Source organism: Bactrocera dorsalis, chromosome 5 (genome assembly GCF_023373825.1).
Source record: "Bactrocera dorsalis isolate Fly_Bdor chromosome 5, ASM2337382v1, whole genome shotgun sequence".
NCBI classification, from domain to species: Eukaryota; Metazoa; Arthropoda; class Insecta; order Diptera; family Tephritidae; genus Bactrocera; species Bactrocera dorsalis.
This window is the reverse complement of record NC_064307.1, coordinates 63,967,508-63,984,187: the sequence shown is the minus strand read 5'-3', so window position 1 is coordinate 63,984,187 and position 16,680 is coordinate 63,967,508. Positions and strand designations below refer to the sequence as shown.

General features: G+C 29.0%; 1 protein-coding gene across 6 annotated transcripts; it reads right to left on the bottom strand.

Annotated features, from left to right (window-relative positions):
* Positions 1–1,125: 1,125 nt before the first annotated feature.
* LOC105227925 (Y+L amino acid transporter 2) lies at positions 1,126–15,953 on the bottom strand. Of its 6 annotated transcripts, none has more exons than XM_011207484.4 (5): positions 15,343–15,953; positions 12,610–13,738; positions 2,550–2,768; positions 1,875–2,470; positions 1,126–1,792 (listed from the first exon to the last, which is right to left on the bottom strand). In XM_011207484.4, the coding sequence occupies exons 2-5, from the start codon at positions 12,929–12,931 to the stop codon at positions 1,406–1,408; spliced, it is 1,524 nt and encodes a 507-aa protein (XP_011205786.1). In that variant the 5' UTR covers positions 12,932–13,738; positions 15,343–15,953; the 3' UTR covers positions 1,126–1,405. The 6 variants fall into 6 exon arrangements, with proteins under 6 accessions (XP_011205786.1, XP_011205787.1, XP_011205788.1 ...); XM_011207485.4 differs by having other exon boundaries at positions 15,426–15,953; XM_011207486.4 differs by having other exon boundaries at positions 15,448–15,953.
* Between the last annotated feature and the right edge of the window lie 727 nt (positions 15,954–16,680).

The window sequence follows — 16,680 nt, the reverse complement described above, 5'->3', positions numbered from 1 at the left end:
CTATTCAGTCAAAAGATTTATGAAAGCGCCCAACCTTTGAGGTTGTTTTCTTTATTGTATTTTTAATGAAAATTTTGTTGAACTCAAACGAGTTTAACTTTTTCGCTCAAAAGCTTTATGAAACTAAATGTTAGAACTAACAATAACGCTTAATGATAATTTTGATTACAACTTTCTGTGAAAACTTTGAAAACTTCAAACAATTGGAGCTTTTTCGAAAGCTTTATGAAAACTAAATGTTAGAGCGCGTAATTAAAGTTATAGTAACAAAACTTTGATAGCTTTTAGTGCTTTTTGATAGCTTTAATATAATTTTTGTGAAAGCTTTGACAACTTCAATCGACTGGTGCTCTTTCGAAAGCTTTACGAAAGCTAAATGTTAGAGCGCGTAATTAAAGTTATAGTAAAAAATTGTTTGATAGCTTTAATTACAATTTTTGTGAAAGTTTTGACAAATTCAACCCGTCGGAGCTTTTACGAAACCTAAATGTTACAGCGTGTAATAGTTATAGCAACAAAGTTTTATGATAGCTTTAATATATTTTTTTGAAAGCTTTGACAACTTCAATCGACTGGTGCGCTTTTGAAAGCTTTACGAAAGCTAAATGTTAGAGCGCGTAATAAAAGTTAAACTAAAAAGCTTTTAAATGCCTTTCACTATAATGTTTTGAAAGCTTTGAAAAATTCAACACACTTGAGGTTTACCGAAAGCTCATAAATTTTGTGATCATTGTCATTCTATGTTTGATAAAAAATTTATCGAATTCAAGCGACTAGAGCTTTTCCGTCGAAAGCTATATGAAAGTTTTATATGCATAGGAACGCGTATTAAATAATTCTTTGAACATTTTTCACTTTCCGTTAGCAGAATATTACATTTTGAATAATATTTTGGAATGACATTGGGTTGAACCATGGGATAATACATCATATATATTTCTAAGAAGACAAAATGTGGAAAAACAATAGGAATTAGTCACATTCTCTAGAAGTAGGAATATTTACTTAACGTAAAGTCAAAAAATATTTATTTTAAGTCTAAATGAATTTATTAATTCTAAATCGTATGAGAAAAAGTATTTGAGTTTATTTTTGTACAAATCTTATGCAAATATATGAGCTTGATATTTATATATTCAATTTGGGAGCAATATCAATTTAAAGACTTTTAGCTTTCAAAAATCGTTTTTTTTGAAGGCACATACATGATACTATGGCCTATTTTAGGCACTGTATTTCTAGTTAAAAATATATGTATATCTTATAGGCTGTACAATATACCTAAAGCATCTACTATATGTTCCATGTTCCATGGATCCCTAGATAGCGTCACAATTTGTGTATGTAGTCGCTAGCGTGGACTTGATTTTATTATAAAACTAAGTTAGTATTTTAAGCTTAGCAACTAATCGAATTTTTCCTGATTCGGCATACAAATAAAGAATTTCGAACACCAGAGATTTATCGCTTGTGACAGATTCGTTAGCCACTTGACAGGTCGATGTATCGTCAGGTAGTAGATTGGTATGCCAGAGAGTATAATCGCGGTGCCAATACCCACTTCGACGGGTGACTCCAAAACGGACGAGATCACTAAGAATAAGCAGGTCAGCAGGAAGAGTACTGGTAGCACTAGATTGACTCGAATAGGTCGTTCGGTCTTCGGCTGCTTATAACGCAACCACAATAAACCGGACACGGAGAGTAGTGTGAAGAGCGCCTCAACATAACTGACATAGTTGATGAGCGAATAGACGTTTCTGATGAAGAGCAACACCAGGGTAATGGCACACTACAAGGGAGATAAAAAGTACACATTAGAAGCAAATAATTAAAGTAAATAATAAAGTTAGATCAAACCGTAGCTCACGCACCAAAAATATCAGCGATGGCACTGGCGTTAAACAATTGACGTTGATGAGTGAAATGGCCGCTGGCAGATGACCGTTACGTGCGCCAACGAAGAAGAGACGTGACGAAGCAAATATGGCGCCATTCAACGAACCAAACGTAGAGCAGGCCACAAAGAATGGCATTAGCCAGGACATGAAGCCGAGCATCTTATCGCCGAACGTCACAGCAACGGCATCCGATGATAACATCTCTTCAGGTGAGAGCACCGAAAAGTATGCGATATTGGTCACCACATAGATGAGTGTCACCACAGGCATGGAAATACAAATGGCACGCGGCAGATTCTTATAAGGATCCTTCAACTCCTCCGTGACAAAATTCAAATAATTCCAACCAGAATATGAGAAGAGCCCATTGTAGAAGGCCAGCGCTATCATGCCGGGTTTTGTGTAGGTCCCCCGCATCGGTTCCTCCCACTGTTCGGTGTGGCCGGCGAAAAGATACCAAGCGCCAGCGGCAACAATAACAAGCAGCGCGAATACTTTGGTGCCGGTGAAGATGTCAGTGACACGTGTCACCCAGCGTACATTGTAGCAATTGATGACAGTTAGTATACCTGTGTGTGGAAGAGAAGGAAATAGCGCAAAATAGTTATTTTAAATGATTTTGCTGTAATAGTTTCATTGTGAACTTACATGTCATCACCGCTGCCAGCAGTTGTACCGCCGCTACGGGCGCGTCGCAGGATTGCCAAAATGGCTGCAACAAATATTGAGCGAATGTGAGCGCCGTTATGGCATTACCGGTGGGCACGAGCACCAGCAGCGCCACCCACAGGTATAGGAAAGCGGGCAATGGACCGAATGCGGTGCCAATGTAGGCATAATCACCGCCGGATTTCGGTATCATTGTGCCTGAAAGGTGTAAAAAAAATATATATTTTTAATGAAAATGATTTATTTTTATATTTTGATTTACAGGATAAAAGTATAAAATATATAATTATCAAAAGGCAACGAAAATATATTTCTATTTTCGCCTTATTTGTAAACGTTTTTATTTGCATTTGATTTCCTTTCTGGAACCAAATAACAACTTTATGCAAATAATCAGCTACGAGTATAATGACTTTTCTTGTTATAAATCGCTTATAGATTCTAGTTTGTTACTTAAGTCTTCTGTTTTCAAGCACAGGCGCTACAGACAATGTGTTTTCGTTTTTGAACTGAGTCCGAGAACCTTCCTTTTCTCTTTTCTTTATTTTCCCCTACGTTTTTGTGCTAATAATAACAGGTTGGTTGAAAAGTTCGTAGGCTGATATATAAATGGTACTACTAATATTAAATTTTAGTTAGCCCCTAACTTTAAAAGATACAAATTTGACAGCTGTCAAACTATTAATTAAGGAATTTCGTGTGTTAAAAAATGTATTGATTTTTTGGGAGAAAAAATATAGTTGAAGCCAAGGATTAGATTGATCAACATTATTTGAACTCTGCACTAGGGAAATCAACGGTTGAAAAGTGATTTGCTAAGTTTGAACGGGGCGAAATGAGCACCGAGGTTGATGAAGATAGTGGACGCCCTAACGCGGCTATTACCGATGAGAACATCAAAAAAGTATCCAAAATAATTTCGAATGTCTGAAAAGTGAAATTGTTTGAGAGAGACAAAGAGTGAGAGAGATCTGATACTCTAAAGATATCAAAGGAACGTATTGGATATATTGTGGATGCATATCTGGGTGTGTGAAAAATCTGTTCAAAGTGTCTGCAGCGCAAACTCACAATCGAACAAAAACAATTGGATCGTTTGAAGGAGAAAATCATGAAAAAGGACTCATTTAAAGAAAAAGAAGTAAGTGCTTTTTTATGAGAATCCATCGCATGTCTAGATCTGGGCTCTAGTAATTATTTTCTCTTCCCAGACCTCAAGAGTATGTTCGCTGGAAAGAAATTCAGCAATAATAAAGAGGTAATCGCAGTAACTGAGGCTTATTTTGAGATTTAAGGCAAATGTTTTATAAAAATGGTATTGAAAAGTTGGGAAGATGAGGGTATATGTATTACAAAAATGAATGGAAAAATAATTTAAGGGTGATCTGAGGTCGAAAAGAGGAAGGGTAAGGGTGTCGTTGAATTTTTAAGGTTAAATCGGCTAATCTCGATTTCCGGCAAAACTATGAGTCCTACGGAAAATCGTTTTGTGGAAAATTTGTAGGTTATAAAGAGATCTACAACTTTTGTATCAACAGCTTTTTCACATAACCTCAAATTTTTTATTTTTTTTATATTAAATTTTTATTTTTTTTATATTTTTATTTTTTATATTTTTTTTTAATTATTAATATTTAGTTTTTAGAATAAAGTTATTTAACGAATTTTGGTGGCAACTTATCACTATTTATTTTATTTATTTATATTTATAATATCAGAAAACGCAAATTTTCATTCAAAAATTTTCACGTTAATGAAGATCTGTTTTTTTAAGTCGTTGAGTTTACTTTTGTTCGTTGATATCGCTACTTTTCGATGGCAAAAAAAAAATATATGTATTACTTTGGCAAATTTTCTCAGAAAATGCAAAAAAATACCTCACTAGGCGATTCAAAGCTGCTTTCTTATGTCGTCTATTTAATATTTCATAGTAACAGCTGTAAGAAAAACAAATTTCATTCTCTTTTACTAAGAATATGCTAATAGTGTTCGCCACAATACTTTTTATAAAATTAATACAATGTATAAGTGGTTGGCAACGCGCTTAAATGCACTTGAAGAGAAAAGATAGAGAGAGAAACAAACATTGCACGTGTGCACAATTCAACAGCAAGTTATGAGTGTGCTCTTAAACCGCTCTCTTCGCTTAGACATGCCGTTACACATAACATTTCTTAGAATGTTTATGTAAATATGTATATTTATGTTTAATTTTAGTGACTGAAGTAGTGATAAGAAAATCAAAAAAATTGGCACTTATCGCTATTCAAGAAAGGTCTTGCAGTAACAATTCCATATTGTACATAAATAAAGTTTAAAGTATGTGTAAAAATACGCGCATACATACAAAAAATATATATTTATATATATAAAAAAAGTAAAAAAACATATTTATAAAAAATTGTAAAATAATCTATGTCTGTATGTAGAGTCCATATGCATATTTTACGATCAACCAAAAGAAAAATGTAAATATTTTATTTAAATTCGAAAAATTTAATAATTTTAATCATCAAAAGCTTAATTTCGTATTTTACAGCCAATATGTACATATGTCTCTCTAAAACAGCCAGTTCGTTTCGAAACATGTATTCAGTTCGATATTTATTCAACTGTTTTGAAGTATTTCTCTGTGTATTTATGTATTTATTTATCTGCTATCAGTATTGTATTTGGCATGGTAATAGAGGTCAATAGACGGCATAAAATTGTTAAACAGACAATTAAAAAAATATAATTTAAATATTTTTATCGCATGACATTATATTATTTGTACCATGCAATAATTTTATAAGCAAAATCAAGAAATGACGCCACTTATTCGCATTTAGAGTTGATTTCAAAAGTATATTAAATTAAAACTTAATAATAATTAAAATTACAAAAAATAAAAAATGTGTTTTTATTATTTTAATATTTTTTTTTTATTTTAATGAAAAAAATAATATTAATAAATAATTAAATATATTTAAAACTGTTTTTTAGAAAATTTTGGTATTAAAAATAATTAAAAAAAATACTTCGATTATGTTTTTTTATTAAAAAATTATTATTACTTTATTATATGCAAAAAAATATTAAAATTTTTTTTTAATATAATAATATATTTATTAATATTTCGCATTTTTATATAGTGATGAGTTATTATTTTTTTAACAAAATATTTAAATTTTTTTTAATACATTAATGCATTAATTCATTTTTTTAATAAATAAAAATATTTGAAATAATTATTAAAAACATTTATTTATTATTATTTTTTTTATAAATAAAATATTCGAAATATTTTTAATAAAATAATGTATTTAGTATTATATCGCATTTTTCTAAATATAATACGTATTAATTATTATTATTTTTTTAATTAAAAAAAAAATATTTGAAATATTTTTTTATAATTTGATAAGCATATACTATACTATACAACTATAGTCTAGTTTTTTTATAATATTTCAAATATTTTTTTTATATATTATAGTATGTATTACCATTATTTTTTTTTCAAAAAAATATTCAAAACAAATTCTAAATATAATAATGTATTTCTTATAATTTTTTTTTTATAATTTTAAATACAAGATGTATTAATTATTATTATTTTTTTAATTAAAAAAAAATATTTGAAATATTTTTTCATAATATTATTTTTTCATAATATTTCAAATATGTTTTTTTTATATAGCATAGTGTGTATTACCATTATTTTTTCCAAAAAAATATTCAAAACATTTTTTAAATATAATAATGTATTTCTTATAATTTTTTTTATAAACAAAATATTTTTCAAATAAAATTATATCATTATTTTTTTTAAATGCAAATATTTATTAGCAGTACCTTTTTGGTATCAATGTATTTAGTATTATATCGCATTTTTCTAAATACAATATGTATTAATTACTATTATTTTCTTAATTAAAAAAAATATTTGAAATATTTTTTCATAATATTATTTTTTCAGAATATTTCAAATATTTTTTTTTATATACATATACCATAGTATGTATTACCATTATTTTTTTTCAATAAAATATTCAAAACATTTTTTAAATATAATAATGTATTTTTTATAATCTTTTTTTATAAACAAAATATTTTTCAAATAAAATTATATCATTATTTTTTTTTAAATGCAAATATAGCAGTACCTTTTTGGTATCAAAAAATCTCCAAAGACTAAAATTTATAAACATTTTTTTTTAATTTCAGTTATGTATTCATTATATTAATTAAAAAAAAATTAAAATTTTAATAATTGAATTCTTAATATTTTTTTTTATATTTTTTTTTTTTATTAATAATAAATAAATTTTTTTAAATATGTTTTATTAAAAAAAAAGTTACGTAAAAAAATTAAAATTTCAATATTATCTTAATGCCAATAAGTATATATTTTTTTAATTCTAATAATATTAATTATTTTTGTAATAAACAATAAATTCAAAACTAAAAATTATTACTATTAATATAAAAATATTTTTATTAAAATTTTAACAAAAGGTACACAAGATTCCCCTACCGCGTTTTACTTTCTCCTTGTGGCTCTTTTAGTCATGCTTATCAAATTTCTCCAATGTACATACATACATACTTAAGTTTGTTTACGCAGCTTTACTAGCTGACGTCATTGACCACACTGCTTTTCGGCAATTTTCGGCTCGAAGGATTAACCGTGTAAACACATACATTTAGGCGCTCAAGCATAAACACTAAATAATGTCAACAAATACACAGTTGCATAGAGCCATTAAGATATTAAAGACTAACTGTTTATTAAGACAACAATGTTAAGTAATTAAACTCGTGCCGTACATAGTTGAATATGGATATTTGGTATTAATGTTGAAATAAAATTTATTTAAAATTTTTTTGATCGAAATTTAATTAATAATAATTAATAAATATTTTTAGGAAATTCCTCTGAAATTTTGCATACGCGCTTTCCCCCCAAAGGAGCTACTAATTAGTCAGAATCGCCGTTATCGCATCGCTATAGCAGCATATAGCTGTCATATAAACTGAGCGATCAAAATCAAATTCTTGTATAGACACTTCTTTTAGTTGAGAAGTTATTTTCATGAAATTCCGTGCGTATTACTGTCCGAGGCAACGCTGTGATCTCTAAACGTATTGTTCAGATTGTAGCACTATCTATAAAATCGAGTTTCGGTTATTTATAACTTTTTTTGCTATAAGAAATGCACCCGTGAAAGATATTTTAGCTTTTGTGTAGTAGATGCTAACGTTTTTTTCTTTTCTTTTTTCCTTTTTTACATGCAATACGCCTAACCAGTGACCTACTTATTCAGTTATAGAATATCTATAGACGCAGTGCTGTATGTGTCTGTCTGCCTTTTGCAATAAAGTTAGCTGTATTTTCATTTGCGTTAATAATGTAATTATTTCACCGTGACAACAAATCTTGATAAGATATATATTTATCTAACTTTGAAAAATGTATTATACACATACATACTTACATAGCATATATAAAGGAAAGCTGTTGACCTTATTAATATTTTAATATCATACACATAGAAACATGTTTGGTTCGCTTTTGTGTTTTTATTGTTAAAATACTTGAGTTTGGCTAAAATAATGTAATTTTATTTCTATAAACTAGGTTTAATACATATAAAAAAGAGGATGAAAAAAGCTGAGGAAAAACTTTTACTGAGGGAACTCGTCTTTTTCTGCTTTAGTGTAGCTGAATGGCGATATCTACATATTTTACATATCAGGTTTGCAAAACAGCGTATCATGGAAAAAAAGAAATTGAGCTTTTACTGCATACGATAGACAAAATTATATTATAGCATAAAATTTTCAGCTTCAGCTGCCAAATATAACCAATATATAACCGATTTATAACCGATATATAACCATATCATAACCAAAACTCAAATTTTGTTTATCGTTTTTTCTCCGCCTGTAAACTTGTGAAAAGTGTTGTTACGGTGTTTTGCATTTAAGGTGACCAATTTATAACCGATATATAACCAATTTATAACCTATATATAACCAGATTATAACCAAAACTAAAATTTTGTTTATCGTTTTTTCTCCGCCTGTAAACTTGTGAAAAGTGATGTTACGCTGTTTTGTATTTAAGGTAACCAATTTATAACCAATATATAACCAATTTATAACCGATATATAGCTATATTATAACCAAAACTAAAATTTTGTTTATCGTTTTTTCTCCGCCTGTAAATTTGTGAAAAGTGATGTCACGTTGTTTTCCATATAAGGTGACCAATTTATAACCGATATATAACCATATTATAACCAAAACTAAAATTTTATTTATCGTTTTTTCTCCGCCTCTAAACTTATGAAAAGTGATGTTATGTTGTTTTGCATTTAAGGTGACCAATTTATAACCGATATATAACCATATTATAACCAAAACTAAAATTTTGTTTATCGTTTTTTCTCCGCCTGTAAACTTGTGAAAAGTGATGTTACGTTGTTTTGCATTTAAAGTGACCAATTTATAACCGATATATAACCATATCATAACCAAAACTAAAATTCTGTTTATCGTTTTTTCTCTGCCTGTAAACTTGTGAAAAGTGATGTTATATTATTTTGCATTTAAGGTGACCAATTTATAACCGATATATAACCAATTACCAATTTATAACCGATATATAACCATATTATAACCAAAACTAAAATTTTGTTTATCGTTTTTTTTCTGCCTGTAAACTTGTGAAAAGTGATGTTATGTTTTTTTGTATGTAATGTGACGATATATAACAAAAGCATATTCACAATACATTCACGTAAACAATTAGAACAATTTCTCTATAAAAAGAAGTGGAATAAAGCGCCTATAAACAAAAGTTTCACCACAAAAGCATCCGTATTATACTATATTATTATTTTTTCTTAGAAATCGAGTATGCGAACTTTTACCCCTGTTTCATTTCAATGGAGTTTCCAAACAAAAAAAACTTATATATAATTATATTTAAACAATTGTATGTCTGTATGTATGTATCTAAGCACAACTTTTCTCTCTTGAGCAATTGTGGTTATTAGCCGCCAATTTTCTAGTGGCTGATGTAAGTTCTCTAACAACTGCAAGCAGCTGAGTTGCATCAGACTTTTCATACTTCATATGATTTTGCTCCCAACTGACTTATGCTCAGTGCTGCTCCAAAACCTGAACACGTGTTGGCGAGCTCTCATTGCGAGCAGGTGAGTTGATTGCGGTCAAATTTGGAAATCACATTGGTTAGAGTGGGGGATTTGCTTATTTTTCATGTATTTCTAAGCAGAAAACATCGTGAGAAATAATTATTAGCTGGTTGATATAGAAAACTAACGTATGTTATATATATAAATCTTTAAAAACTATATATGTACTCAAAACAGCAGATAGTACTCACAACAACACTAGATAAGAATTTGCTCACATGCGTGCCTGGGTTTTATCAAAAAGCTTAATTGTTTACAAATGGCACGGTTGGTGCGGTTTTTTTTACGTTACACATTTTGCTTTGAAGCAGACATGGATACAAATAACATATATACAAACATATGTATGTATGTATGTATTTATGTAGAATATATGTTTGTGTAAGATATGTGTGTCTATATGTTTATATGATTTTGAAATCGTGAGCTTGCGGTTCACCAAAAAGGTGTTCAGTTTCTAACTTAAGCTGCTAAATTACTCATTTGTGCAATAGTTAATAAATTTATCCGAAAAAAAATATTTATAATTAATAAAATATTATTGTATATATAAATATTATTGTATGTATTTTCGATTTTTTTAATTCTTTAATTTTCAAATATTTACTATACTTTGTTATCACTAAGTTAAGTCTTAAATGTCGCTAGCTACTTTAGTGTTTAAGTGTGTAGGCTTAAAACGCCATTATCACCAATTACATATCATCATATACATACAAACCTACTTACTATATATGTATCTTTGTATAAATATACATATTTACTTGTTCTGCCATTAGCATTAAAAATCAATCAGTGGTGAGCATTCAAAATTTGATTTTGCCCATAAAGATTGTAATGCGTCGACGTAATTTTTTGGTTTTACTTGTGTACTAGGGTGTGCCGAATGGTTCAAGAGAAACAAATCATATTTTAATAATATTAATGATATTTTTAAAACCATATCGTCACCTAAAATTCAAAATAACGTAACATCACTTTTGATAATTTTACAGGCGAAGGGAAAATAATATACTAGAAACCATGCATATTGAGACAAAATTTGAGTTTCGGTTATAAAATGGTTATAATTCAATATTTTGTGGTTATGTGAAAACGATTTTCAAGTAAAAATTGTATATCCTTTCATATTTTACAACTTTGCCATATAACAATTTTCTATAGAACTAGTAGTTTTGACGGAAATCGAGCTTAACAGTTTTCAAGTCTTAAAAATTGAAGCACGTTCGTCACCTTCAGCTTCCAGTCCTCAGATCCTATGTAAGGCATAGGTAGGTATGTAGGAGTGCAGACCTATCGGGCTCAATTAGCACTGATGTGCCATTTTGATACACTATACCTTTACATTATTTTTGCTTCAATTTTTGTTATTTTAGCTTTGGTTTTCAATTGGTTTCATCTATGATTTTTTTGTTTTCAAAAATTATCTACCCTGTGCTACTAATATTTTTTCAGGTTTGTAATTTAGAAACGAATATTTACTAGTAAGTATTAAGCATATTTGATATAAGGATTTTACAGGATTACTTCAGATGTATGAAAATTTAATAAACGAGAAAGTACTATGTACTTCGAATGAAAATTTTTTCTAAATATTTAATTATTTTTGTAAAAAAAATATAAAATTTGACCCACCCTAATATTTGCTATATGTATTATTGTAGGTTTGCTTCTTACGACTGCGCACTCAAGAGTATTGTGTGCTAGACGACTAAATTCGAATATACCGACTTGTTGAATAAAAGATTCAACCTTGAGTTTCTTACAAAGCTTTAGTAAAAATGTGGGTTTATTACACATGCAAAGAAGAAGACAATTTTTTCGAAAAACATCTGTGTAAATATGCATACGAGGGTATGAACCGCTGTCAAAATTTAATATTTGGCTTTTGAATTAATTGAGTGAGAGAATATTTTTATCATATTTTAAAGAAAAACTAAGAGCTCTAGAAAACAAGTTTCGGCAACTTAATGCGAAAAACGCTATCCGCCGACGGAAATTGATAGTAAATTGCAGAATATAGTATGTAGTACGCTCTGAAAAGGGATATGGACGCAGATTCTTAGGGCCCTTAGATTTCGAATAAATAGAAAGTGAACCAAATAACGGCATGCTGAACACAGGGAGACTAAAAAGTGGTCTGCAATAGGTTCAACTTGTAAACCTCGGGGAAAGGAAAATATCAGTGATAGAATTTTAGTGTTTCTCCCTACAATATAGCATTTTTGTAGAGTGAGCTAAGATTTTATACGATAAGCTGAAAGTAGTAGATTCATGACCGATATCGAAGGCTATGAAGACTATGCTTCGAAGAACCTGAAAATCTATCAGCAGGTCAATCCTATTTGAGCTAAAGAAGACTTGGAATTTTTGTGAATGACATGAATTAAGTGCCTACATCGAGGTATCGCTCTAGTAGCATTACTCAAACCTTATTGAAGCAAACAAAATATGTCTCTTAAATTATAATATAAGCATCTAAAGCCGAGCTTTACAAAAGTAGACAGCAACTCATTCATCAAAAACTACTTGTACTGTCTACAACCAACAAATTATTCAATATTTCACGTCAACAAATATTTGCTTTCCAAATTAGCATGCTACTCAGGAAACACCTTTGCTTAAAGTCGTCAGTTTCTGCAAATTAATAGCTTTTCACAGGTTCAATGGCACGAGCATTGCTTAAGCGCCATTTGGCCACGACAAGTATGCTATGCTAACTAGAATGTGGACAAAATTTTATGGGCTAGAAAAGCAGGTACTTACATAAATACTGGTATATGCAAATAAGTTACAGAAAGTATATACAGTTAATCTGCATTACGTTACTCACCCAATTCTGCATAGCAGAGCGCACCAACCATGCTCAATGCGCCGCACAATATCCAAACGATCAGCGACTGACCAATCGAACCGGAGTAGATGAGCACCCCCTTGGGACTGACGAAAATGCCGGCGCCAACAATGACGCCCACAATTATGGCAACACCATCGAGCAAACCGATTTGTTTTTTAAGCTTAACACCCGATCCTTGACTCGAGCTATCGGTTGAGTGATTGTGTAGCGCGTTGCCGGTTACATCGGCGGTCGAATTGACAGGTGTATCGAAGATGTGACGAGGTACGATATTATCACTGGCCTGTATGCGTGCCATTGTGTGAAATTTGCTGATATTTTTTTATATATAAAATAGGTTTAACTCAATTTGAGTTGTTTCACGTTAGGAAAGAGAGTAGTGTACAAAATAGTAGAGTGGAGTAGTGTAAAGTGCTCTACGAGGTAGGTTGAGTTGTGTGTAGGTTTTGTTTGCGTTGCTTCCTTACTTTTGAGGACGTTTCTAAGGGTTGTTTGTGCGCTGCAGGTAAGGGTGCTACCGCGTTTTGTAGCGCATGCGTGTGCTTCGTGTTTTCTTAAGCTGATTTCTTGTTTACTTCAGTTGTTTTTCTTGTTTTCTTGAGGCGTTTGCTTGCTGTTTTTGTTTCTTTTATGCTCTGACTTTCGTGTTTTTGTTGCCACTTTATTTTTACCGGCAATTCGAACGCGCTATTGCATCAGCCGCCACGCGCTGTGCGCTAGATATGCTCAAATGCTTTCTCTGCCGCTCTCGCGCTCTTATTTCAACAGCTGTTTGTTGTGTTTTACCGTTAAATGTTTGTTAGTTTGCTTATGTTTAGTAAATCACTAGTTTAATGGCACTTTGTTGCTTTTGTTTTTACACTATCTTTTAACACTTATCACTGGTTATTTCCTGTTGGGTTCATTACACGGCAGCGTGGCGCATTCACTCGTTTACGCGCGCACCCCTGTGCGTTATCAGTTTGTCAACGTAGACAAAATTTGCATTTTGTATACGAAAGTTGTTACCTTTTGTTAATGTTTTAGTGTATGTAAATAAGTTGTAGCGCTCACTAAGCGTTCAAAATGCTTGCTGAGTGCTGTAAAATATTATTTTGGTGGGGTGCTTGGAAAAAAAATTAAAATAAATTAATAAAAGGCGTGCTTGGCATATGAATTCTGAAAGCGAATGACACTTGAGCTGAGCTGCTTTGTGGTAAATTTTAAATTTTTTTACTTTTATCTTTTTTGTTGATAAAATTTATCAGCGCTAAATTTTTTGATAATTTTTTTTTATTTTTACATATTGAAAAAATATTATTATGTTCTACTGATATATTAAAAAAATAAGAAAATGTAAAAAAAACAGTAATTTTTTTGAAACTAAAATTATTTTAAAAAATATTATTTTTTAAATATAAAAATTATTAAATTTAAAATATTTTTAGTATTAAAAGTGTTAAAAAATATTTTATTTTCATAAACTTTTTTTATTTTTTTTTTATTTATTATTTTTTAAATATAAATGTTTTTTTTAATTTGTTCTACTGATATATTAAAAAAATAATAAAATGTAAAGAAAAATATTATTTTTTTTTTAAATAAAAATTATTAAAAAAATATTATTTTTTAAATATAAAAATTATTAAATTTAAAGTTTTTTTTAGTATTAAAAGTGTTAAAAAATATTTTATTTTCATAAACTTTTTTTATTTTTTTTTTATTTATTATTTTTTAAATATAAATGTTTTTTTTAATTTATTGTTATTCTTTTTTTTATAAAATTTAAAACATTTTGTTGGTTTTGTTCTTTTCGTGTTTATATTTTGTTAATAAAATTAATCACTAATTGTTTTTTTTTTATAAATTTTTTTTTTATTTTTATATATTTAAAAAAATAAGTTTATAAATTTTTAATCTTATTATGTTCTATTGATATACTTTTGTACATTTAAAAATTATTAAAATTATTTAAAAAAATTTGTTTTTTTTTTAATATCAAAATATTTTATTTTTTACATTTATTTCATTAGTTTTTTTAATATCAAAATATTTTTTAATTTTTTTTTTATTTCATTAGTTTTTTTTATAAAACTTTTTAGCATTTGATTAATAAAAAATGGTTTTGCACATTTCTATTATTATTTATTTATTTTAATATTTTAATTTTAATATTTTTTTTATTTTTAAAAATTTTAAAACTTTTTATAAAATTTAACACAACTTTTTTCTACAAATTTTGCATTTTTTCTGTTGTTTCTTTTGTTTTTTGATACAATTTATATTAAAAAATATTAAAATTATAAAAAAAAAATATGAAACAGTTTTTTATATTAAAAATTTGTATATAATTTTTTTTATTCTTTGTAGTATACAATTTATTTGCATTTTATTAAAAAATATTAAAATTAAAAAGTATTAAAATTTAAAAAAATTTAAAATATTAAAATAATTTTTTTTGTAGTTTTTATTAAAATAAAGTTGTTTTTAATTTAAATATTTTTTTTTGATTTGTTTTCTTATTTTATTCATAAAATTTAACGTAATTTTTTTTCCTACAATATTTAATTTTTTTGCTAATTTTTTCCAGTTAATTTTTTTATAAATAATTATTTCTTAACATTTTTTGTGCTAACCTTTTTTTTGTTTTTATATATTTTAAATATTTTTTTTATTTTTATTTTTTTTTTTTTAATTTATAATCCCAGTATATTCCATTAAAACACGCACTTGTCTTTGATTGTAGACTCAATTCTTTATGCGTATATTTCTATATTTTTATTCCACTTTTGCACACAATATTTCGCTTCAACTTCGCTCACGTCGCATACTCACTCCAATGAGTCTGCTGCTGTACACGTGGTCGCGCCGCTTTTGAGCTCAAAGCTAAAGTCTGAAAGTCTAAGCGCACACTGGCTTATATATCACCGATTCTAATGATTTTTTCATAAATAATTTAATGCTAATAAGATATTGCTTCAAAAACATTCATTTCTATACAAAATATTACTGATTTGCAAACCAAAAAAATATATTTCATACAAAAAGTTAAAAACTTCGTAGACTATAACTTCACTTTCGCCGCTTCTAAACGACCACACAATTTGCGCGCTCAACTCATACTAAAAGGAAACTGGAAAAACACACTGTTGTCTGCTGGCAAGCGCGTAACGACCTACAAACATGCGAGTGTTCGGCAAATACATATCTACACAGCTGGCACTGGTTGCTCCGCATGGTCGTCGTCAATGGTTGGTGGAATGACGATACACCGCACAGAATGCGGTGAATGTTTAGCGAAATGTTAGCAGTAGCTGCAACAAATACATTAATAACAACACCAAACTATGTCTGGCGGGGTAGGTACGAATTTCCATGCATTAACAACTCATAAAAATGCCGGAGGTCGGCGGCAGCGCTAAAGAAGCAAAGCGAAAAAAACAAAAGAAATATATATGAAATAAAGTAAAACATGAAAAGACACACCGGAACAACAAGCAATAAAATATAAAGCACTCATAGTTCCTAAACACGTTTGGCTCACACACTCACTCACGCGCCGCCGCGCTCACTCACACGCTCAATAGTCGCTCCAATGCAACTTCAGGCTCAGTCGAATTGAAATTATTTTTGGCAGAAATTTGCAAAAAAAAAAAATATATTTTTTCGGTATAAAAAAATATTTTTTTTTCCTTTTTTCATTTTATTTTATTTTTTGCTTTGTTTTGGGCGCGTTTAACAAGAATTTGTATGCGAAGCGCGGTTTAGAGAGGAGCAAACTTATAAAATCACAAATTATGTGTTTAAGTGCTGCTCATATCAATGATTTCTTAATCATTTTATTATTTTCTTAAGAAAAACTACACATTTGCATTATTGATTGGCGAATTTGGCAATTTTTTTGTTCGTGTATTGCTGTCGCATGTCAATAAAATGGTTATAAATAGTCGAAATTGGAAAAATCGTTAGCAGCACTCATACTGTAGTACCCTTTACAGCAGCTTTTCTATAGTAAAAATGTAAATTTGGTTGGAAAAATCCGCCACAAAACTCTCCTCGAAGTCACCG